At 36.2% G+C, this 26170-nt stretch overlaps 1 protein-coding gene across 2 annotated transcripts; it reads left to right on the top strand.

The window, feature by feature from the left end:
• Positions 1–26170, top strand: LOC123514946 (zinc finger protein OZF-like). Of its 2 annotated transcripts, XM_045273216.1 has the most exons (4): positions 1–137; positions 5487–5672; positions 17648–17653; positions 20806–26170. In XM_045273216.1, exons 2-4 carry the CDS (start codon positions 5498–5500, stop codon positions 22125–22127), a joined length of 1503 nt encoding a protein of 500 aa, XP_045129151.1. In that variant the 5' UTR covers positions 1–137; positions 5487–5497; the 3' UTR covers positions 22128–26170. The 2 variants fall into 2 exon arrangements, with proteins under 2 accessions (XP_045129151.1, XP_045129152.1); XM_045273217.1 differs by lacking the exon at positions 17648–17653.

Consider the following 26170-nt stretch of genomic DNA (forward strand, 5'->3'; position numbering starts at 1 on the left):
AGGCTAGACATGGAATAGACCGTAGTTGAGCCGGGGGAGTGGAGCCATCTGGCGGCCACACGCAGAAGCACCGCAAGTAAACAAGCCAGAAATATCGACCGAGCAACAGAGATCTTCTTGTGAGTCTCCGGTGCCTCGTAAGTCAGTCAGTGGGGTTTGTGGGGTTGTCCTGGCGCACTCATGATATTTCCTAGGTGTACTATCCACTCGTCCGGGATCGTCTATTTTTTTTAATAGGCATTTAGCTGAGACAAAGAAAAATAAAGATAAATTTGTCGGTGTTAGTGGGATGGTAATGGGCAAGTTTACACAATGAGTTTAACGATCACCATGCACTACACTCCTGTTCATCAGTATGTGCCCGTGGGGGATGACAGGAGGAAGCTCAGGGGTGAGCCTACAGCTTAAAGTGAGGTGAAGATCGCACAGATGGTTGAGGAGAGAAGGTGACCGTCAGGAGGATAATGCTTCTTATGCCTTGCTGAACGGGAACCTAATTAGACACAACATGTAACGCCAGTTTCCTTTTAGAAATGTTGAGTGCAGCTTACAATGGAGAGCTGTTGGTGTGTGTGTGTGTGTGTATATATATATATATATATATATATATATATATATATATATATATATATATATATATATATATTTATTTATTTATTTATTTATTCTTCAAAGAAATAGGTATTACCTTTAGTCATGCTGAACGCTCTTACTGTAGAAGGTTTGCAAATACTAATGTCACTTTGTAATGGAAAAACAATATTTCTGTAGCTTTGAGTGTTATCTTTAATTCATGGCAACATTTATTACTTTGTGTGTTTTAGATAATTTGAACACACTTTCTTTGGTGATAGTTCAGTCATATATGTAGTGTTTGTGAGGGTTGCTTTAATCAGAGTTTCTACCAAAAGTCACTAGAATTTGGTGTCAACTGCTGTTTTTAGATAGCTTAGTCAAAATGTAAAGTTTTAGAAAAATAATGGCATTAAGATATTGATAATTTTCAAATTCAATGGATTGGTAACACCGATGCTTCCAAAATAGTCAGATTATCAGTTTTATTCTGTGAATCAGCCTGACTACATATATATAGATAGTCTGAGGTGAATGCTGATTTCAGTTTTCTTTAATTTTCTTGAGAATCTGACAAATCACAATGGCAATAGCATCACTAAAGCTAAAAAAAAGGCAATTTTGGTGATATGTAGCGTTTAGAATGCTCTTGGAAAAAGTAGTTTTTTTTTCCTTTTTATGGTAATTGTTTATAAAGGATAAAATGGCTAAAATACTTTTTTTTTTTGTGAATTTTTGTGGACATCAGAAAGTTAATTTTCTTGTGAATATAGTGATGTATAATACATGTCTAATTGTGGGGTTTTAAAGAAGAGGAAACTCCCCTTAAATCCAAAGTTTTTGCAATGTTTGTACACGTTAAAAGAAAAGGTATTGGAAAGAAAAAGTATGAAATTTACTAGCATGTGAGAGGGTAATTGTAAACCAGTTATGGTTCTTTTTTATGTCTTAAAATATACAATTATACATTAACTATGCTGTTTTTTGTTTTCTAGACCATGTTCTGTTGTGGCCTTTGTGTCATTTCTTTTATTATGAGTGTCTTGATTCTCTTTCAGTATTTTTTCTTGTTCTTGTGAATGTTGGTATTTTTTTTTTATATATATAAATTCATTTGCAACATGAATGGAATTAATTAATATATGGAACTCCTACTCAGCTGAGGTAGAGATTTCTTCTTTTAATCTATTATTCAATTTTTTTTGTATATATATATATATATATATATATATATATATATATATATATATATATATATATATATATATATATATAAAAAGTACTATGTGACCATGTGGGTACGTGATCGTGTATTTATGGGAGGGTAAAGTGAAATTAGACAAAAATTTGTGACCATTCTATAACATTGTGGAATCTTTCCTGCTCAAGGTCAAACACAATGTCAACTCTCAGTTGGCCTCTGGCAGTAGTGGAGTGAGTTTCTCTGTGCTGTCCTCTTCCGGGACAGGCCTCTGGATTCAAATGACTTGGATGGCTAGTAGTGGTTTATTTACCACACTGTCAAAATCTGGGGGATTAATGAGTGAGACAATTGCTCAGATGATTGGTGTAAAGAAAGGAGGCCATATAATTGCTGAAATTTGCAATTTGACTGGTGTGGGGTGAAGAAGTACATACACAAATTTTGTGAAGGAGGAAGTGATCAAATATTACCATGTAAGATCTCATATTGTGCTAGAAACATACCGAAATGAACAGTAGAGTCAACAGCTACAAATATGGCATGTTTTCTAGCATGATTTGAGATCTTGCATTGTCTGCCAGGTCGAAGTTTCTTCTGTGATATTTGATAACTTTTTTCATGAAATTTGAATATGTACTTCTTCACACTCATTCATCCCACACCAGTCAAATTGCAAATTTCAGCAATTATATGGCCTCTTTTCTTTACACCAATCATCTGAGCAATTATCTCACTCATTAATCCCTCAGATTTTGACTTAGTGCAGCAAATAAACCACTACTAACTACCCAAGTCATTTGAATCCAGAGGCCTGTCCCTGAAGAGGACAGCACAGAAACTCACTCCACTTCTGTGAGAGGCCGGCTGAGAGTTGACATTGTGTTTGACCTTGACCAGGAAAGATTCCACAATGTCATAGAATGGTTACAAATTTTTATCTAATTTTACTTCACTCTCATAAACACTATTCTTTTTTCGCCATAAATAGGTGACCACGTACCCACATGATCGCATATTTTTGTCTGGTACTGTGTGTATATATATATATATATATATATATATATATATATATATATATATATATATATATATATATATATACATACATACATACACCGTATTTGATGGCTCACAAGATACAGCTTTTTCTAAAAAAAAAAAAAAAAAAAAAAAAAAAGACTTTACATCCTATGAGGCCAAAGTTCAATATTGAAACAGTGGATGGTGGCAACAGAGGCTCAAAAAAAAATCAAACCCTAGACATCTTTACAGATGCAAATAAAGTGATGATAGGTAGTACACCACAAAATAATTCTTTCTTTCAAGATACCAATATATCAGGTCATACTGATAATTCATATAGAATGAGACCAGTCAGGAAAAATTTGTTAAAGTGACCTTGCACCATGCATTGTGTGACCAGTCCAGTAGTTGGCGTGGGATTGAAAACCTTTGTATCTGCTCCCAACCAAACCACACTGAACCAAAATAAACGTGATTGGTGTCAGTGATCTTGATCTTGACACAGGCAAGCTTCACTGGGTTCTTTAGTATGATGTTATTACACCTTGAGGTGAGGCATACTTTCATATTATTAAAATTACACCTATCTTTTAACATCCTTACCTTGCATACATGTAAAAAAAAAAAGAAAAAAAAATATTAGCCATGTAGTCTCTGATTCTCTCACAGTCATTGTCAATGCCATATGCCAGTACATGTTTACATCTCACAAGTCACAGCAAGATTAAGGTGTAGCCTACTTGCAAAGATCAAAGTAAAATATTGGGATCTAATAATGATCTAAATGCATGTGATTCCTCAAATATTAGGTGAAATCCTTCACTTCATATTCAGAGCTGAAATCTGCTTATTTATCTTTTTTTTCTTTTTTCCCCCCCATTTCAATACCTGCCAAAAGTGGGGTGTGTCTTATGAGCCCATGCGTCTTATGAACCATCAAATATATATATATATATATATATATATATATATATATATATATATATATATATATATATATATATATATATATATATATATATATATATATATATATATATATATATATATATATATATATATATATATATATATATATATATATATATATATATATATATATATATATATATATATATATATATATATATATATATATATATATATATATATATATATATATATACATACAGTAATACCTTGAGATGCGAATGCCCCAACATACAATTTTTTTATATATGATGAAAATTTTTATATTATATACGCCTTGAAATACGACGATATTTTTAAGATGTGGCGCAGTGATTGCTCAGCTACCCGTGTCCACCCAAACATTCAGCCCGCGTTGTGTATCGTTGTTCATCCTTTGTGCATGTATGTGTCTGTGCTCCTTGGCAGTGTGTATTTTTTTCTTAAGTTTTGTGAACTCAAGATCATGGGTCCCAAAAGTAAAAGTTTGGCGAGAAACACAAAATAGCCTGTATTCACTTACTGATTACACTTAGAAATTCAATAAACAAGTGAGTACAAATGGTGTTCTGGCCACGAGCAACTCTTCCTCTTGCAATGCAAAAAACCAGAAGTCTCTAGATGTCATGGTTGCCAAAATATCACAGATTGAATGAGGTGGTATCATCAGTGTACGTGGCCTTGCATCCGATCAGGATCAGCGGCCTTGGCTAGAGCGATAGAAAACGGGTCCCTTGTATCCTCTCTCTCTCTCTCTCTCTCTCTCTCTCTCTCTCTCTCTCTCCTATTCTGATACCACTCTCATTCAAAAGTTGTCTTCCCGCAACATGGCGAGAGACTTGAGGTATAGAAGTAAGGCGCACGGGAGAGGTGGCGGAATCAGACACCATGAAATCAGTCACTCCCACCATCCATCGTTGGTGACACAGTGACGTAGAGCATATGTTTACTCCTGATGAGTGTTGCCAGCTCACGAGAAGAGAAAACGGGAAGAAAATAACCAAAATATAGCCGTAAAAAGCCTAAACGTCTATCAATGTGCCCCGAGTCTTTCGTGAGGAACGTATATCGACGTGTCCTGAGTTTTGCGGGCTAATTTGTTATTTTGGGCAATATAGTTCATTTATATCATGCATACAATAAACATTGTATTTATCTTATATTAAATCTATATTTGGTTGGTATTTAAAGCATGTTAATTTTTAGGGGGGATAAATTCGTATCACAAAAACAAATTAATTCTATTTCCATTAATTTTATGGGAAAAATTTATTTGATATATGATTTTTTTTTATATACAACGATCGTCACAGAACGAATTATATTCATATGTCTAGGTACCACTGTATATATATATATATATATATATATATATATATATATATATATATATATATATATATATATATATATATATACACTTTATTTTCATATAGTTTTAATTTTTCTGGTAGAAAAGTGCCTTAATGTTTTAGATTTTTGTTTAAGTTAAAAAACATGTTTCGGTGTTATAGATGCACTGAATACTTTCCTTGAATTGGTACTGAATTATTAATTGCAGTTATTGCTCACCCATCAGAATATTTTGATTTCTTATTAATTTTTTAGAAAGTATTCAAATCAAGATATCAGTCTGCATTATTAATTTTTACATTTTTTAAACCAAGCTCTTTATTTGAGTGCTAAAATGTGAAGAATGTGGTAATTTACATGTTTTAAATATTATTTGATGTTGCAGCTTCTTGCCAGATGGCCAAAGTGGGAGGTGAACTGGTTGGGGGAGAGCTTGGGGTGGTGCTGGAGGAAGCAGGTGTTGGGGTGACGTTTGTAGACTCTCCTTCCCTGGCATCAGCTGGCCTCACTGAAGACCCACTGAATAGCGATCTCACTGTGTGCCAGTACATTCTTCCCAATGATGTTGCAGGTAATCATAGTCCTTATCGCCTGACTCATAATCTCTAGTTGTATGCACCACATCACTGATTAACTATATGGATTACAGATTGATTTTCCTTTATTGTTGGAAAAACATTTCAGGCTCAACAGATATATATATGTAGAAAAATTGTTCAAGATTTATATGAACATGGATTCTTTAGGTATTTGAGGGAAACAAAATAACAATAGATCAGACTGCGAAAAGAACCCATAGACAAGACCACACCACCAGGGAGATGAGTTGCAACCAGAACCAGCAGTCCTTCTTAGGATCATGTTATGACCTACCTATCAATTATTATAAAATAAATTATATTGAATTTGGTCTGGCAAGACTATTCAGGGAAGTGGTGACGTAGTGGATTAGGTGGTGAACATGGGTTTGAATCCCACCACATACCACTTTGAAGCTATGCCATTTGTCGAGTGGTTCAAAGTTTCCTACATGTCACCATGATGCCCAGGTTCTAGGTGGTTACACCAAAGATGCACTTGGGTAGTGATATGGGCTCTAATATGGATACCACTATAAATAAAATTGCCTACGCCACTAATGGGTGGAAGTTTAACAGCGCTTCCTACATATACTCTTCAAGTATGCCTACAGGCGCTATAGGCCATAACATAAAAAAAAAATCAGCATGGTGCCAACTACATTTTCAGATGAATAGGGTATGCTGTTACTTTACCAACTTTTATGGATTTCTTATTTGAATGCTGACTTATGAAGGATTTATTGTACAGATGGAGCAAAAAGGGGATGGCTTCCTCCTTTGTGTTACAACTATGTACATAAATACAAATAAGTAAATACACATTGCACACACACACACACACACACATCATGGAAATGGGAAAGAGTGAAAGACGACCCATGGGAATCTATAAGATGGGAGATGGAGTAGAACTGAAGAAAGTAAAAAAGGAAAAGGACTTAGGAGTGACGATGGAAGAAAACAATCAACCAGTAAGCCATATTGATAGAATTTTTAGAGAAACATATAATTTGCTAAGGAATATTGGAGTAGCATTTCACTACATGGATAAAGAAATGATGAAGAAATTGATAAGTACTATAATAAGACCCAGATTGGAATATGTAGGAGTAGTGTGGACCCCTCATAAAAAGAAACACGTAAAGAAGCTGGAGAGACTACAAAAAATGGCTACAAGAATGGTTCCAGAACTTGAAGGAATGACATATGAGGAGAGACTAAAGGCTATGGATCTACCAACCCTGGAACAAAGAAGGGAGAGATGAGATCTGATACAAGTTTATAAATTGATCAACGGAATGGACCAAGTGGATAATGAGAAACTGATCCTGAGAGAAGAATATGACATCCGAAGCACAAGATCGCATAGTAAAAAGCTGAGAAAAGGAAGATGTCTGAGAGATGTTAAAAATATAGTTTCCCGCAAAGATGTATTGAGATGTGGAACAGCTTAAATGAAGAAATAGTGTCTGCGACGAGTGTGCACACTTTAAAAGTAAGATTGGATAAGTGTAGATATGGAGACGGGGCCACACGAGCATAAAGCCCAGGCCCTGTAAAACTACAACTAGGTAAATACAACTAGGTAATACACACACACACACACACACACACACACACACAAGAGCGCTTATGTGAAGAAAATTCTGGAGTTGGAAGGTAAAATTGAAAAACTGTTTGAAAAGTATGGGGGCCTGGAAACGAGTTATGACAATGTAAAGAAAGACTGTGCCGATATGAAGAAGGAAAATGAAGCACTGAAAGAGGAAGTTAAGCTAATTAAAGTGAATTGCGAAAAATGTGGAGAATCTCTAGGAAAAGTGATGGAGAAGCAGGCTGAATGGAAAAAAGTCAGGAAGTGGAAAGAAAGGAGGTAAATTACAAAGTTGCAAGTCTGGAAAAGGAAATCAAAGAGTCTGGGAGAAAACTTTGGGCCTTGCTGAAATTATAGATCAACAGATCATAGAAGAGAAGATTGCTGAGAAAGTGGTGAAGGTTATTAAATCAAATGAGACATTGGTGAGGGAAACTGTAGACAAAAAGAGATGTGTGGTGATATTTGGTGTGGAGGAGGATAAGACACCGAGTAAAATGGAGAGAGAAAAACATAAAAAGGTGATAAATAATATCATTAATGTGGTGCAGGAGGAGGAAAAGACCTAGTACAAGAAATAGAGGACTTCCATAGAATTGGAAAGTTCACAAGAGAAGGTATGAGGCCAATAAGAATCAAACTTAAGTCACAAAAGGATGTAGATGAATTGGTGGAGAAGTCATGGAGGCTAGCCCAGCAGGAAACAACAAGGAAGATTTGGTTGAGAAGAGATCTCGGTGAAAAGGAAAGAGAAATGTTAAATGAGTTGAGAAAGGAGGCTTTGAAAAAAATGAAGAGAGGACAGAAGAGGAGAAGAAAGAGTTTTTCTGGAGAATCTTGGATATGAGACTGAGGAAGTGGTTCATAACCCAGAAAAGTACAGCAAGAAAGGACTAAAGAAACTTACGATGAGCGAATGTAATGTATTCCAACATAAATGGAGTGATATCGGGATTTTAGAACTCAACGATTACTTGAGGGACAAGAACCCAGATATTGTGGGTCTTACTGAAACAAAACTGAGAGAGGAGAAGACCTGATGATGGTTGGAGAAGGAAATATAATGTTTGGAAAAGAAATAGAGTAGGTAAGATGGGAGGAGGAGTGATGTTGCTGGTTAAAAAGATATAAAGGTGGATCAAGTGAAAGAAGGTATGGGAAAGGCAGAAGTGCTAAAGATCAGAGCAGAAACTAATGAAGGAAAAAGAGGCACTACATAGTGGTGTACGTACCACCTAAGACAAATGCATGGTCAGTACAGGAATATGAAGAAATGATAAGTGATACAGGAACATGTCTGGAAGAAATGTTGGGTGGCTGTGAACGAACTATAATGATGGGAGATTTTAATTGTAAAGAGGTGTGTTGGGAGGACTGGTCAATGGAAGGATCAGAGACAACATGGGAAATACACTATTGACACTGGCAATGGAAAATGTGTTAACTCAGTGGGTCAAAGAAGATACTAGGTTTGGAGGAGAGGGAGCATCGTCAAGACTGGACTTGGTCTTTAGTACAGAGCCAATGGTCATTGAGGAGATGAGGGTGGAGTGCCCTTTAGCAAAGAGTGATCATGCAGTTTTGGAGTTCAAGGTGATAGACGAAGAGAAATCTAGAAGAAATGAAGAATATAAAGTGGGAAGATGGAATTATGCCAAGACAGATTTTGGAAACCTAAAGAAATTCTTTCAAGAGACAAATTGGATGAAATTCAAGAGTGCTAAGGAGCAAATGAAAAGTGGAAGGAATTTATAAAAATATACAAAGAAGGTGAGAAAAATTTGTACCAATAAGACAACATAGAGAAGTTGGAAAGCAGGACTGGTTTAACGATAGATGTGAAAAGGCTAGAACAAGAAAAGAGGATGCATGGAAGAGGTGGAGAAGGAAAAGACGGATTAAGCAGTGGGAAAGTTACAAAAGAGCAAGAAATGAATATGTGTTGATTAGAAGAGAAGAAAGAAAGAAACAAGAAAAGGATATAATTGATAAATGTAAAGACCAACCAAGGCTTTTTACAGACATGTGAACAACAACATCAAAAATAGAGAAAGTATTGAAAGTTTAGAAGTAAATGGAGTATGCAGTGAAGATCCCAGGAAATGGCAGAGGCTATGAATGGATGCTTTGGAAGGTATTCACAAAGGAGACTGCTTTTGACAAACCACTGGTAATGGAACAGAAAGGGATTATGAAGGAGTTTCAAGTAACTGTGGAGGAGATCAAGAACATGATGGGGAGTTTAGAAGTGAGAAAAGCTGTGGGACCTGATGGGGTATCAGGATGGATTTTAAGAGAATGCAGGAGCAACTGGCAGAAAAAGTTTGTGAAGTAATTGATGCCTCATTAAGGGAAGGTGTAGTGCCCCAAGACTGGAAAAGAGCTAACATTGTCCCAATCTATAAATCAGGTAACAAGAGAGACCCATTGAACTATAGACCAGTGTCACTTACAAGTGTGGTAGCTAAGATGTGTGAGAGGGTGGTGAAGAATAGATGGACAGACTTCTTGGAGAAAAATGACATACTTTGTGAGTGTCAATTTGGTTTTAGAAAAGGGCGTTCATGCACGACAAACCTGATATGTTACTATTCGAGGGTGATAGATGTAATACAGGAAAGAGATGGTTGGGCTGATGGAATATATCTGGATTTAAAAAAGGCCTTTGATAAGGTACCACACCGGAGACTGATCTGGAAACTTGAAATGGTAGGAGGAGTGCATGGCAGTTTACTAAAATGGATGGAAGACTTTTGGTAGGAAGAGAAATGAGAACAATAATTAAGGACAGACCATCAGAATGGGGATTGGTGGAGAGTGGAGTTCCACAGGGATCAGTGTTGGCACCAGTAATGTTCGCGGTCTACATAAATGACATGGTGGATGGGGTGTCCAGTTATGTGAGCCTATTTGCAGACGATGCAAAATTGTTAAGAAAAGTGAGATGTGACAAAGATTGCGAACTACTCCAGGAAGACTTGGACAGAATATGGAAATGGAGCTGTACATGGCAAATGGAGTTCAACACGACAAAATGCAAGAAAATAGAGTTTGGCAAGAGTGAAAGAAGAATCAGGAGTATGTACAAGATAGGAAATGAAGACATAAAACCAGTCATGAAGAAAAAGACCTTGGGGTGACAATTACCAATGACCTATCGCCAGAGAGACATATAAACAAAATAATTGGAGAAGTATTGAACTTATTGAGGAACATAAGAGTGGCGTTCAGATATTTAGATGAAGAAATGATGAAGAAAATAATTACTGCAATGATAAGACCGAGGCTTGAATATGCAACAATACAGTGGGCTCGAACTTAAAGAAACACATAAGGAAACTAGAGAAAGTACAGAGGGCTGCAACAAAAATGGTGCCTGACTTAAGAGATTTGACTTATGAAGACAGACTGAAAAGAATGCAACTTCCGACCCTGGAAAACAGAAGAGAAAGGGGAGACCTGATAGCAATATACAGAGTGATGATTGGCATGGAAAAATGGATAGGGAAGATCTGTGTATGTGGAATGAAAGAATGTCGAGAGGGCATGGGAAAAACTAAAATGGCCACTTATAGGAGAGATGTGAAAAATATAGCTTCCCTCATAGAAGGGTGGAAGCATGGAATAGTTTAGACGTGGAAGTGGTCAACGCAAGGAATATTCATGATTTTAAGAAAAAGCTGGACATTAGTAGATATGGAGACGGGACAACACGAGCATAGCTCTTTTCCGTATGTTACAATTAGGTAAATACAATTAGGTAAATACACACACACACACACACACAAGACACAGCAGAGGAAGGACGCGACACACTCTCGAGAATCAGCTGATCTTCACTACCTTTGTTTGGGTTTACAGTGGCCTGGGCGATAAGTGTGGACTCATTTTTCCTTTCATGAATACAGTGTTAAATAATAATGAGTGAGAAAGATATTCCATCTAAATGCAGGTATGTGACAAGGAAAGAATGAAAGCTGATGATGACAATGTTGGTGAGGGAGGAGGAGAATTTGAAGGCTTTGATACGGCGCAAACTTCACTATTTGATAGAGTCTTAACTATCGAACGAAATTGGATAAATTGATAAAGGAGAGTATGGGAATGAAAGAGAATGAAGAACAGGATAAAGAGCTCCAGAAATTGAAAGAAAGGATAAAAGAGTGGAAGAAAACGAAACTAGGCTAAGAACCGAAAATGAAGAATTAAAAGTCCAAATAGCGAACTATAAGAAATTGATGGAAGAAGGACTCGGTAAAGCCGAGAAAGAAAAAGAAAAGCTAAAAGATCTAGTTAACAAAGAAGAAGAAAGAGTACAAGACGTGATTAAAAAGAAGTACAAGCATGGAGAATCCAAGATAAGAAAGACAAGGAATCATTTCAAGAAGTATTTCAAGAACAGTTAAAAGAAAGAGATGAAAATATGACAAGCAAAATGATAGGAGTCCTCAAGAAAAAGAAAATTTAGTAAGAGAAATTGCAGAAAAAAGAAGAGTGTAATTATTTTTGGACTGAAAGAAAAAATGTTAAATATAGACCAAGAAGGGAAAAAGACGAAATGAAATCAGTAAAAGACCTACTAAAACATCTGAATGACGAGGATAGACAGAACTTAGAAGAGGAAGTAGAAGAAATCCATAGAATGGGACCATATCAAGAAGGAACAGTGAGACCAATTAAGATATTACTAAAATCACAAGCAGCAGCAGAAGAAGTACTATATAGAAAAACGAAACTCAGAGAAACAGAAGGTTGCAAAGATATATATATAAAGAAAAATAGAAACGAGGAGGAAAGGAAGAGACACAATGAACTGGTGGCAGAAGCAAGAGAAAAAAATAATGAAAGGTCAGAGGAGGAGAAGAAGGCATTTTTGGAGAATTATAGGAGACAGGATAAGGAAATGGTATATAAAAGAGAAAGAAGAGAAAAGAATGGAGCAAGTTTAACTAAAAATGATAAGAACAAGAGATTAAAAATGATGTATACAAACATAGATGGGATTTTATCTAGTAAATTAGAATTAAGAGATTACATAAAGAAAGAAGAACCAGATATTGTATGCCTGGTGGAAACAAAGTTAAATGAGGCAATAAAAATAGACATAGATAAAAGGTATAATATATGGAGGAGAGACAGAGTGGGTAAAGGAGGAGGAGGAGTCATGATGATGTTAAGGAAGGAGATAGTGGTAAATCAAGTGGAGTTTGGGGAAGGAAAATCAGAAATACTGTATGTTAAGATGCATATTAACAAAAAGGAGTTAACAATCATTGGAACATATGTGCCACCAAAGACAAACTCATGGACTAACCAAGAATATAGAGACATGATAGATGACACAATAAGGAGTCTTACAAGAATCATTATGGAAAGGAGAAAAGTGATATTGATAGGAGATTTCAACTGTAAGGAGGTAGACTGGGAAAATTATGAAAGTGGTATGGGGGAAGATGCCTGGGAGATAGATTCCTGAACCTAATGATAGATAATTTGATGGTCCAAAGAGTAAAGGAAAACACAAGATTCAGAGGAAACGATGAGCCGGCAAGATTAGATCTAGTTTTTACAAGGGATATACCAATTAACGATGATATAAGATACAAGTGCCCATTGGGAAAGAGTGACCATGTAATATTAGAGATGGATATAGAAGAAGGAAAGGAAGATAGAGATGAATCATACAAAGGAGACCGATTAAATTACAGAAAGGCTGATATTGAGAATCTCAAGAACTATTTAAAAACGTAAACTGGGAGGAGATGGAAAACTCATTAACGGTTCAAGAGAAATATAACTTATTTTTGGAAATATGCAAAACTGGGGTCAGGAATATGTTCCAAATATAGACCTAAAGAAGAAGGAAAGAAAGATTGGTTTAATGCAAGATGTGCTAGGGCAAAGGAGAAACGAGATGGAGCATGGAAAAGGTGGAGAAGAAACAGAAATCCAGAAAATAAGGAAAACTTCAAACAGCAAGAAATGAATATGCTAAGGTGAGAAAGGAAGAAGAAAAGAACTATGAAAAGGACATTGTCGAAAAATGTAAGGAACAACCAAAATTGTTCTACAGATTCATAAATGGAAAAATAAGACAAAAAGAAACAATAGAAAGGTTAAAAGGAGAAAACGGAATGGTGGAAGACCCAAAAGTATGGCAGAACTGTTAAATAGTAAATTTCATGAGGTCTTTACTAAGGAATCCAAATTTGAAAGACCACAGGGTAATAGAGAGACTGTCTATATGAAAGAGATTAAAGTAACCAAGATTGAAATAAAAAGTTGATGACGGAATTGGATGAGGAAAAGGCAATGGGACCGGATGAAGTCTCAGGCAGAATACTGAAAGAATGTAGGGAAGAACTAGCAAGTCCAATATACAACATCATAAAATGCTCAATAGAAAATGGAACAGTGCCAGTGGAGTGGAAAAGAGCTGAGGTGGTTCCCATATATAAGAGCGGAAGGAAGGAAGAACCTTTAAATTACAGACCGGTATCACTAACTAGTGTAATATGCAAGATGTGTGAAAAAGTAATAAAGAAGCAATGGATCGAGTTTCTTGAAGACAACAAAATATTATCAAATAGCCAATTTGGTTTTAGAAAAGGTCGGTCATGTGTGACAAATTTATTGAGTTTCTACTCTAGAATAGTTGATAAAGTACAAGAGAGAGAGGATGGGTTGACTGTATTTATTTAGATGTAAAAAAGGCTTTTGATAAAGTGCCACATGAAAGATTACTATGGAAGTTAGAGGAGAAGGGTGGCTTAAAAGGAAGCACATTGAGATGGATGAAGAATTACTTAATGGGAAGAGAAATAAGGACGATAGTTAAAGATATGAAGGTCAAGTGGAGAACAGTAGACAGCGGAGTGCCACAGGGGTCAGTATTGGCACCAATACTTTTTCTCGTATATATAAATGACATGCCAGAGGGAGTGAACAGCTACATAAATCTGTTTGCGGACGATGCGAAACTGTGCAGAGTCATTAAACAAAAGAGGATTGTGAAATACTACAGGAAGACAAACAAGATCTGGAAATGGAGCAAAAATGGGAGATGGAATTCAATGTGGACAAAAGCCATGTCATGGAAATGGGAAAAAGTGAAAGACGACCAGTGGGAATCTATAAGATGGGAGATGGAGTAGAACTAGAAAAAGTAAAAAGGAAAAGGACTTGGGAGTGACAATGGAAGAAAATAATCAACCAGTTAGCCATATTGATAGAATTTTCAGAGAGCGTATAATTTGCTAAGGAATATTGGAGTAGCATTTCACTATATGGACAAGGAAATGATGAAGAAATTGATAAGTACTAAAATAAGACCTAGATTGGAATATGCAGGAGTTGTGTGGACTCCCATAAAAGAAACACATAAGAAAATTAGAGACTACAAAAATGGCTACAAGAATGGTTCCAGAATTTAAAGGGATGGCATATGAGGAGAGACTAAAGGCAATGGATCTACCAACCTTGGAGCAGAGAAGAGAGAGGGATCTGATACAAGTTTATAAATTGATTAACGGAATGGATGAAGTGGATAATGAGAAACTGATCCTGAGAGAAGAATATGACTTTAGAAGCACAAGATCGCATAGTAAGAAACTAAGGAAGGGACGATGTCTGAGAGATGTTAAAAATTTAGTTTCCAAAAGATGTGTTGAGACTTGGAACAGTTTGAGTGAGGAAGTGGTATCAGCAAAGAGTGTACATAGTTTTAAAGAAAAATTGGATAAGTGTAGATATGGAGACGGGACCACACGAGCATAAAGCCCAGGCCCTGTAAAACTACAACTAGGTAAATACAACTAGGTAAATACACACACACACACACACACACACACACACACACACACACAAGGTATGTGAAGAAGTAATTAAAGCTAAGTGGAGTGAGCATCTAGAAAGTGAAAAAATTCTGAGTGAAAGGCTGTTTGGTTTCAGAAAAGGAAGATCGTGCGTATCCAATTTATTATGTTTTTATTCAAGAGTGACTGACATACTACAACATAGAGAGGGATGGGTGGATGCTATCTACCTGATGTGGAAACTAAAGAAGATTGGAGGAGTAAATGATAAACTAGCAAAATGGATAGAAAATTACTTAATGGGAAGTGAAATGAGAACAGTGGTGAGAGGAAGGAAGTCCGAGTGGAAGAAGGTAACCAGTGGAGTTCCACAAGGGTCAGTGCTTGGTCCCATCATGTTTTTGATTTATGTTAATGATATGCCAATAGGAATTGACAGTACATGAACATGTTTGCGGACGATACTAAAATTATGAGGAGAGTAAGGAATGTGGAAGATTGTAACAAGTTACAGGAAGATCTTGATAAAATATATGAGTGGAGTAAGGAGTGGCAGATGGAATTTAATATAGACAAGACCCATGTTATGAAAATGGGAAGAAGTAGATACAGACCAAACTGGGATTACAGGCTGGGTGATGAGAAAATTAAAGAGACCAATGAGGAGAAAGACTTAGGAGTAACCGTGCAAAACACTTTGTCACCGGAGAAACACATTAACAAGATTTTTTTGAAAACATATAACATGCTTCAAAATATTGGCCTTGCGTTCCACTACCTAGATGAAGGAATGATGAAGAAGATATTATGTACCTTAATAAGACCCCAGTTAGAATATGCAACATGTGTCTGGTCACCACATATGAAGAAAATGTGAAGAAGGTAGAAAGGGTACACAGGCTGGCAACAAGGATGGTACCAGGACTCAGGGAGTTAGACTATGAGGAAAGACTGAGGAAGCTGGGGCTGACCACATTAGAAGAGAGAAGAACAAGAGGAGACATGATAACTATGTATAAATTGGTGACCACAAGTAATCATCTCCGAGGACATGGAAAAAAGCTAATAAAAGACATCTGTCTAAATGACGTGAGAAAATACAGTTTCCCGCATCGTAGCATTGATAAGTAGAATAAACTGAGCAGTGATGTCGTTGATGTGGTGTGTGTCAATCAGATGAAAGAGAGATATGACAGGAATGGACAAGGAGACAGGACACAGAGAGCTTAGCTCGGGCCCTATAATACACAAATAGGTAAATACACACACACACACACGCACACACACACACACACACACACACACACACACACACACACACACACACACACACACACACACACACACACACACACACACACACACTCATTAGTTTATTATAATGTTAAACAGAAAATTGAAGAAGATGAAATGTGTTGAGTGAAGAGAGGGAGGAAAAAAAAAAAATGCTTTATTATGTTGCTGTTCATTGTAGTCAATAGTTACAGTGCATTATCATGGAAGAGATGTACATAATTCTCATGTACAGCTGATCATCATAAACAAGCATGAGACTTTAGATGTAATAGCCTCAGCTAAAGTTTTCTTGCTTGAAAATCAGCATTAGTATGATATCCTCTACAACACCATAAGTATCTACATAAGTCTTGTCACACCTTCAAAATAAGAATGCAGTGATCCCTAGCCACTGCTCTATCCCTTTCTTACACTTATTATGGATGCATAATGAATGCTGTGGCAGTATTTTTCAAGTTCAACCATAGAGTGTGGCCAGATTGCATCTTACCTCAGGAGATTTTCAGTAATAGTGGAAGAAGGCAGGGTAGACAGAAGCATTGAAAAAGTGAGGTGAATTTTTAATAAGGTGACCTGGCAACCTGTGTAGATATGCACCTTACAGAAGTGGATGGAATAGTTGGAGGGAAACATTTGTTCTATATGAAATTATAGAGGCTGGTTATGATGTGATTATGAAGTGACAAATGTTAAAGAAGTTTCTATACAAATTTATGAAGAACAATCTGTAGAGTTCTTGATGAAGAGAAGAAAAGGCTGATATTCTGATGGAGAAAGATAAATGAAGGAAAGATGTATGATATTGTACACATTGCATGGCACGAAAGCAAAAAAAAAAAAAAAAGACTAAAATTTGACTTCACTGAAAATGCTTCATGGCTTATAAAATAAGGAGTAGCTTTGAGAAGCTAGAATGTGTAGGATGAAAGTGTAGTGAGAGGTGGTAACAAGAACAGATTTTTATTTTTGACAGTTGTTATTTTAAATGTGGAAAAAATGAAGAGTATAGAAAGGGATATACATGTCTGTATGTAGTAATGATAGTTCAGGAAAAGTGAAGTGCCTTCTGGGAGGCCGATGTCACGAGAGTGAAGCCATATTGTTTTATTTTCTTTGATGATCTTTGCAGTTACTAATTTTGGAAACATAGCTGTCATCATATAGAAGTACATATTTTTCATCATACTATCTGAGTACCATGTACTTCATACTGTTCAAGGCCATTTTCTCTTGCGTTTTGCACTCCTGCTGATCACTACAGTGTCTCGTAAGTAGAATATTCTCATCATTATTATAATTGGCATTTTATGACTATACTGTATTCCATGAAATGTTTACTGTAGACAAATATATATATTTTTTTAGGAAAGTCTTTTTCCATAGAAATGTACACTTTCATACAACAACAGTCCACTACCATAGTGTGATGCCTATTTGCTTTATTCTGTCATATACAGTCATAAGCTTTCTGTCTCATTGGTTTCTTTCTTCAAGATGCTTTGTACTGTCCTCCCCTTTCTGCTCACCTTTGAATAGTTTCATTTAGGTGTTTTCAAAAATCTACATTACTTACTGAAACTCTAAGAATACTTAGACCTTTCAAAATATAAGTGAGGAGATAATATATAATAATATACTACTTATTGACCAACCAGGTGAAAGCAGTACATATATTTGCATGTTTTGATTGGTTTCCTTCATCCCAGCAGATTTCTACATTGGGTACTTGTGACTCAATCAAAAGAAATATGATTTTCTGGAAGAAATTTTTATATCTTTTCACAAGTGTTTCAGTTACATTATTTCTCTTATCAAAGAGTCTTTTAAACTTTAATTTGCTTCAAGAAAGTTACCTCAGTCATGATATGTGTCCCTCAAGACACTTGAGTCATTAAATCAGAGTAGTTTTTGGGTAACATCTGACTCCAACAGTATTGCAAATTATCTGAATCACATTTTCTAGTAATGACTTTAGATAATTGCTTCATGATACATACCAAGATTCCTAGCTATCCACTATCATTAAGTGGAAAGTAAAGTTGCCCATAAGTCTATTTTGTACTTGGTTTCTTACAATTTTTTTTTCTTTATATATATATATATATATATATATATATATATATATATATATATATATATATATATATATATATATATATATATATATATATACTAAAATGCAGGGAAATCACCATGGAAATCTTCATTCCTTCTGCTTTATTATTTTCCAAAGTTTTGCCTTACAGCAAAAGGCATCATCAGGGCCTACAATGATTAATAACAAAAATATAAGTCTAAAAGTCTAAAACAGACATTATGAAGATATTAAGTTAAAATACAAAGTAAAAAAAACATAGAAAAGATAAATAAAAATCACAATACATCGTCAAAAAGACAAAAATGCACAAAAAACAGAAGTACACAGGAAACCAACCTTGAAGTTCCTTCCTCTACCATGCAGAACACACTTCAAGGTTGGTTTCCTGTGTACTTCCTTCCTCTACCATGCAGAACACACTTCAAGGTTGGTTTCCTGTGTACTTCTGTTTTTTGTGCATCTTTGTCTTTTTGACGATGTTTTGTGATTTTTATTTATCTTTTCTATGTTTTTTTACTTTGTATTTTAACTTAATACTTTGTATTTTAACTTAATATTTTCATAATGTCTGTTTTAGACTTTTAGACTTATATTTTGTTATTAATCATTGTAGGCCCTGATGATGCCTTTTGCTGTAAGGCAAAACTTTGGAAAATAATAAAGCAGGAGGAATGAAGATTTCCATGGTGATTTTCCTGCATTTTAGTATCTGCAACTTTTGCTATCAACCTTTGTTATATATATATATATATATATATATATATATATATATATATATATATATATATATATATATATATATATATATATATATATATATTGGCTTTTAGGCATCATTAATCCAGGCATAAATGTTTCCTTTTCACACATTAAATCTTTTCTTGAACCTTATCTGTGAATTGCTACTGCTTATATGTTATATGTTGTATTCACATCACAGAAATCAGAAATCAGTCTATGTAGCTGCCATTATAGAACTTATGAAAATATTTGTAACTATTGGATTAAAGTTAAACCCTCTTTTTTTAATAGTGTTACTTTACATTATTTTCATGGATAAACATTACACACACACACACACACACACACACACACACACACACACACACACACACACACACACACACACACACACACACACCCGGTAGCTCAGTGGTTAGGCGCTGGCTTCACAAGCCAGAGGACCGGGGTTCGATTCCCCGGCCGGGTGGAGATATTTGGGTGTGTCTCCTTTCACGTGTAGCCCCTGTTCACCTAGCAGTGAGTAGATACGGGATGTAAATCGAGAAGTTGTGACCTTGTTGTCCCAGTGTGTGGTGTGTGCCTGGTCTCAGGCCTATCTGAAGATCGGAAATAATGAGCTCTGAGCTCGTTCCGTAGGGTAACGTCTGGCTGTCTCGTCAGAGACTGCAGCAGATCAAACAGTGAATCACACACACGTGAGTAGGTACGGGATGTAAATCGAGGAGTTGTGACCTTGTTGTCCCGGTGTGTGGTGTGTGCCTGGTCTCAGGCCTATCCGAAGATCGGAAATAATGAGCTCTGAGCTCGTTCTGTAGGGTAACGTCTGGCTGTCTCGTCAGAGACTGCAGCAGATCAAACAGTGAAACAAACACACACACACACACACACACACACACACACACACACACACACACACACACACACACACTCACACACACTGTGCATGTGGATATTTATGATTAGTAATGAAATACTTTGCATGTTAGGGTTTCAAGATGTACTTGGCAAGTTGCCATATGAATTTGTTTCAGCTCATAGCTCTTAGTTTCAGCCAGTAAATGCATTTACTGGAACAAAAATATTTTTGAATCATGTTGCTGAGCTTCCTCAACATTATTTGCTTTCCTATGCTTAGCCAAGTATGATACAGGTCACATATCAGGTTTGACCTATCACTAGAAGCTTCAGCAGCCATAGCACTGCAAACTGATGAAGATGATATGTATCTTGGAGTGACATAACCAGTAGCTTATTAAAGAAAGATTCACATATTTATATAATTAATTTTTAAGAATGTTTTGGAATTCTTTTATGCATTGAGGGAGATTGTGGTTGATATCTTTTAAGATTGATTTGCTGTGAGTGAGTATCACCTGAGTCAAACCCTTACATGTTTGGGATGGACCTTATCATCTGTTTTTATCAAACAATCTGCTTCCATTATGTGAATGCATGCATGATGCCTTGGCATTAATTCATAAGTTTTATTTTTCTATTCATTAGTTTTACTTCTTCATGTCATACAAGGGCAAATAGAGTATAAATTGAAGTACTTTTTATTAAATTCATATTTACAGTTGCAGGTTTTGAGGAAGTTGCAGAGGAAGTTGAATTAGGCTCTCCATCCTGGGACAACCTTAACAAGTCTTCTTCCTCTTCCTCCTCATCCTCCCTAAGCCAAGATTCTGGCATCGGCACTGATCCCAGTCCTGATGTGTTCTTTACCCTCATAGAGGAGACTGTTGCACCTTCTGGACTTCTTACATCCTCTCCTAGCCAAGAAGGAGGTGAGGTGATTGTTGAGAGGATTTATGAAATGAAAGATGACCTGTGCTTTACTGAGAGTACTCCTGACATTAAAGATGAGCCACTAGAAACTGTGGAGGAGGCTGTGGAGTTGGAGAGGGAAGAACAAGTGATTGAACAGGAGGATCCATGGCCAAAAAAAATTAAAGGGGAAGTTGTGAGTGAATATAATATTAATGGGGCAGAAACAAGAAAGAGCACCAGAGTGCGTGTGGTAGCATATCATTGTACTGATTGCAATATTAATTTCACTGATGAGGCAGAATTTCGTGCCCATATGGAAGCTCATCTCATAAAGCTTCAAAATTCGTGTGCATTGTGTAGTACTGAATTCTCCACAAAATTAGAACTCCAAGATCACATCAAAGAACATTTTACTAAAAATTCTTCTTATACATGCAGTATTTGTGACCAAAAATTTGTATCCAAAAGTGGTTTGAAAAGACATAAGAAACAGCTACACAATCTGGACAGTGTTGTCGTGGTGAATGCTGCCTCTATAAAGTGTGGGGTGTGTCAGGCAGTGTTCTCAGACAAGGCAGCTCTGAGGCAGCATGCTGCCACACATGCTGCTAGAAAGCCATTCACATGTGAGGAGTGCGGTGCCACATTCACTCAGAATGGCTCACTACAGGTACATCTGCGGCGGCACAGAGGTGAGAAGCCCTTCACTTGCCAGTTATGTGGCAACAGCTTTACCCGAGCACACAGTCTCAAAGTCCACATGAAGACACACACTGGGGAAAAACCATATGCATGTGAATATTGTGGTGCCTGCTTTGTCACTTCATCACACCTCACTGTGCATCGCCGCACCCACACTGGTGAGCGGCCATACTCCTGTGGTGACTGTGGGGCAACCTTCATCACCACTTCACATCTCAACGTCCACCGTAGGGTCCACACTGGGGGAGGTACTGTTGCCTCTACTCCAGTCAGCTGCTCCCAGTGCCAGGCCACCTTCAATGATGCTGCACAGCTCCGCCACCACCGCCGCACACAGCATGCTCCACAAGTTACCTGTAAAGTATGCTGTAAGGAATTTCCAAATGCTCGACAGCTAAGTAACCACATGGTTCATGAGTGTGGCTGAGTTTGGCTTAATTTAGGGGTAGTGATATTAGCAGTGGCAGTGGCACTGCATCTGTTAAGTTATGGCAAGAACTGCCAAATAAACCAGAAGGATCAAAAATCTGATACTATAAGAAATGATACCAGATATGTAAGAAATACCCCTGTTATGGTATAGTTCAGAAATATGTTTCTGTAGAGAAGGAGAATCCAGGGGACTGCCATGAATAAAAGGCTTGTCATAAGCCCATTGATTGCCTTTGTAATTATATTTTAAGAGGCAGAAAGATTGCCAAGTAGCCTGTTACAGCCAGGCTGTAACAGTAGTGAATACTAGTCGTGGAGTAGTCTCAGGTGGGATAGACATTTATATTTATTTTTCAGTGTTGTATTTCAGTGCCAGTAGAAACCAAAGAATATGAATTGTGCCATGCATTTATTTAATTATGATCTTTATTTATTTGCTTTTGAAGTTAAGTTAATAATTTATAGGTTTTATGAGTTGATTGTTTATTTTATTTGGTTCATTGTCTTGGACCAGTATGTATATATAATTATGAATTGATTATAAAAAAAACCTGCTGTTAAAATTTTCTTATATTTTTATCTGGTAGCAACTCTTAAGTAATTTGTGTATTTGCTTTCAAACTTCAATTTTATGAGTATCAGAATGCTTTAATGCTTTATGCTTAGAGTTTTAAATATCCTAATTATGCCCAGTGAAAACAGCCTTGTGCTTTGCCTTTGCCATCTGTACCTAGCATTTTCTTCTTAAATCAAATATATGAAAGAGTACTGTTACCTACTATATTCACCGATCAGTGTTTATATGCCATAAAAGACATATCATAATGTTTATTTAAAGTTTGTAATTGTGGTACACAAAGCTGTTAAGAAACAATTCATTACTAGGGCTTTTTTGCTGTGAATGAAAGAATACTTTATTAATTCTTAATGTTTGGTAATACTGACACATGGCAGAGGTTTGCTGTGAATCAGTAATGAAAAGCTTTGATATATTTTCAGCTATTTTACATTGACTATTTGCTCTGTGAATTTCTTTATATTCATACACTACTGCAGATTTTAGTAAGTGCCAAATTTCTGAATTGTCCTGAGCACTGGGAGATATGACGGGAAGGGAAGAGAGTGTAGGATTGGTCATGTGGTGGTGGTAATGGCTTCTCCATGCTTCAGTTTGAGTAGTATGTAGGAGAATCAGAAATATGGTAGAACTAGCAAAAAAAGTTGCAAGTATTGATTATGTTCATAGGTAAAAATATGAAAATTCTGTTTATCGTGGCAATTAGGAAATGCATTCTTTAAGAGATCCTTTTCTGATATACTAGTACACTAAGAGAGAGGTTGGCCAATGTGGATCTGTACATTAATTAAGCAGTGTGTTAAGATGATTGTCATCACTGTGTAAGGAACTTTGATGTTTCTTGGATTTTCACACTGAACATTTGCATGTATATACAGTAAAGTCCTTTTATCAAAACAACACTAGCAATTATAAGTTTAAGTGAAAATAATGATGCATTATGTATGTGATAGCTTTGGTATTCATATTATTGATACTTTGAATTTTTGTTACCAGCAGTCTGCCTTGTTCTTATAGCAGTGTAAGCAGTAATGTTTGCTGTAGAAGATACATCAATGATAGTATTGGCATCAAGTGATTCTTAGGTTTTATTTTCTCTCTCTCTCTCTCTCTCTCTCTCTCTCTCTCTCTCTCTCTCTCTCTCTCTCTCTCTCTCTCTCTCTCTCTCTCTCTCTCTCTCTCTCTCTGTGTGTGTGTGTGTGTGTGTGTGTGTGTATATGTGTGTGTTGGTGTTATTTATGATGTGTTTCCATGTGTGACTTCTTAGATATGAATATTTTCCTACCTCCATTTACTTATATATTTTTTTTATGCAGGTTAACCATCAGTACTTTGGCATTGTTTAATCCACCTTATATACAGCCAGCTCTATTCTATATCTTTTTGATATACCATGGCCATGATTAGTTTACTACCATATTTTCCAGACTATAAGACAAGTTTCTTTGCCAATTTTAAGGCTCCTAAATCAAGGGGTTGCACTCCCCTGCTCATATGCCACATTTATGATGGGGGATTGCCTTCATACTTAAAAATTACCTTGATTTTTTTACCTCAGTGGTGATGTGGAACAAAATTTGAAATGATTTCAGAAATAATCTCATAAATAAGTACACCAATGTATATAGAAACATAGGGAGAGAAAGGACAGACAGAGAATATAGGAGACGAAGTGGGGTTGGAGAATGAAGGCAAGCTTGTGATCTATGGAGAAGTGGCAATAGTCAGGGAGATCTGGTGAAGCCCACACCCCAAATCTAGAATGGCCAGTTTAGCGTGGATGTATTTTGAAACTGGCAACAGTGGTAGTGAGGGAGTGGCCATATTACGGCTCCCCAGGGCCCTTCACCCAACCATGTGAGCAACGGCTCCCTCCACAATTAAGGGAGTTGTCTTATACACCGTAATAACTGAAAACCTAAATTTTTCCTTAAAAAATTGAGGGTCGTATTATACATTGAGTTGTCTTATAGCCCGGAAAATACAGCAGACGCAACTGTACCATGGTACTGCTTTGTGTGAATTTGCTCCTTTGCCAAATTTGCTCCCTGAAAACAGCTTTGTGCATCATCACTGTAGTGATGAGAGAACATTGAAACATTTACCAGGTATTTTGTATATTTCATGTATTATCAATTTCTACATGTATTATATTGGCATATTACTACTGCTCTGTTTTCTGGAACTTGTTAAAGGTTATAAGTTGCTAATGGGTGATAGAGTAAAGGGAAAATATAATCACCACCTAAACTGCCGGTCACATGCTTAGGCTCTCTCTTCACCTGCCTGACTCAACTTAAGGTATGCCTGCATCAACAGCAAGACTTGTTGGTTAACTAAATCCCTCCAACCTTTACTCAGTGATAATATTGTCTGACAAGTGAAAAGCCTTTGAGTTAGAGTGTTACTTGAACTCTTTAGCATTGAATAGCAGCTAAGTGAATGAAGAAAGCTAAGATGTTTCATGTAGAGCTTATTTTAGAATATAATGATGAATATACTGAAGAGAGGTTGCAGAAGTTCAAGAAGAACCATTACATTTAAGAGTGTAAGGGTTGGTGGGGAAAATCTGTTGAAAGAGAAAGAATACATTGAGAGGCTTGTGGCTTCTTGTTTCAGGATATTTTATGGTTTTAATTATATTAATTGTAGTAGCTGTTTAATTTTATTTGTAAGCATTGTTTTAGAGATGTATTGTAGCTAAAAGATAAATCGTATTTAATTTGAGAAGATGACCGAATGAAGATGGCTCTAGAAACAAAGGTGCTGAAGTGTATTGATGGTCACTGTATATCATTCACCATATCTTGTTTTTCATATCAAAGATCTACATATGTGCAAATTTGGGAGAGAGTATAATTGATCCTTTAATCCTACAGAAACACTCACATATACAGAGAAAGCATAAATTACTGTACATAAAGGTTTTGAGATATCTCTGTAAATAGTGATGGGAGTGATAAAACAATTTGGAACTAATATTTGTATACATGCTGAAAGATACATGGCAGTTTAAACAATTGTAGTAATTTGATTTATGCTTTACAATCCAGCATATTATATTAATCTTATTCTTAAATTTTGTAGTATTTGTTTTGCTTTGGATATAAATTTGTGATGAATTTTGCATAGATATAATTTCATCAGAATTGTTATGAAAAATTTACTCTTATATGTTTGGCCTTCTCTCATCTCAGTAGCTTATACATGATGATGTTGATCAAAGCTTATGTATGAACAATACTTGAATGTATATATGAAGATGCAGAGATGGTTTTCAGTTTGTGCATAACATGTATCTTTTGTCATATGCTATTCTTGAGTTTCTTTTGAGAGCATGTGTCAATTTGCAAGATTGCCTTGCCTAGTTGTGTGTGTGTGTGTGTGTGTGTGTGTGTGTGTGTGTGTGTGTGTGTGTGTGTGTGTGTGTGTGTGTGTGTGTGTGTGTGTAATTCACCACA

Source organism: Portunus trituberculatus, chromosome 38 (genome assembly GCF_017591435.1).
Source record: "Portunus trituberculatus isolate SZX2019 chromosome 38, ASM1759143v1, whole genome shotgun sequence".
Classification (NCBI taxonomy): Eukaryota; Metazoa; Arthropoda; class Malacostraca; order Decapoda; family Portunidae; genus Portunus; species Portunus trituberculatus.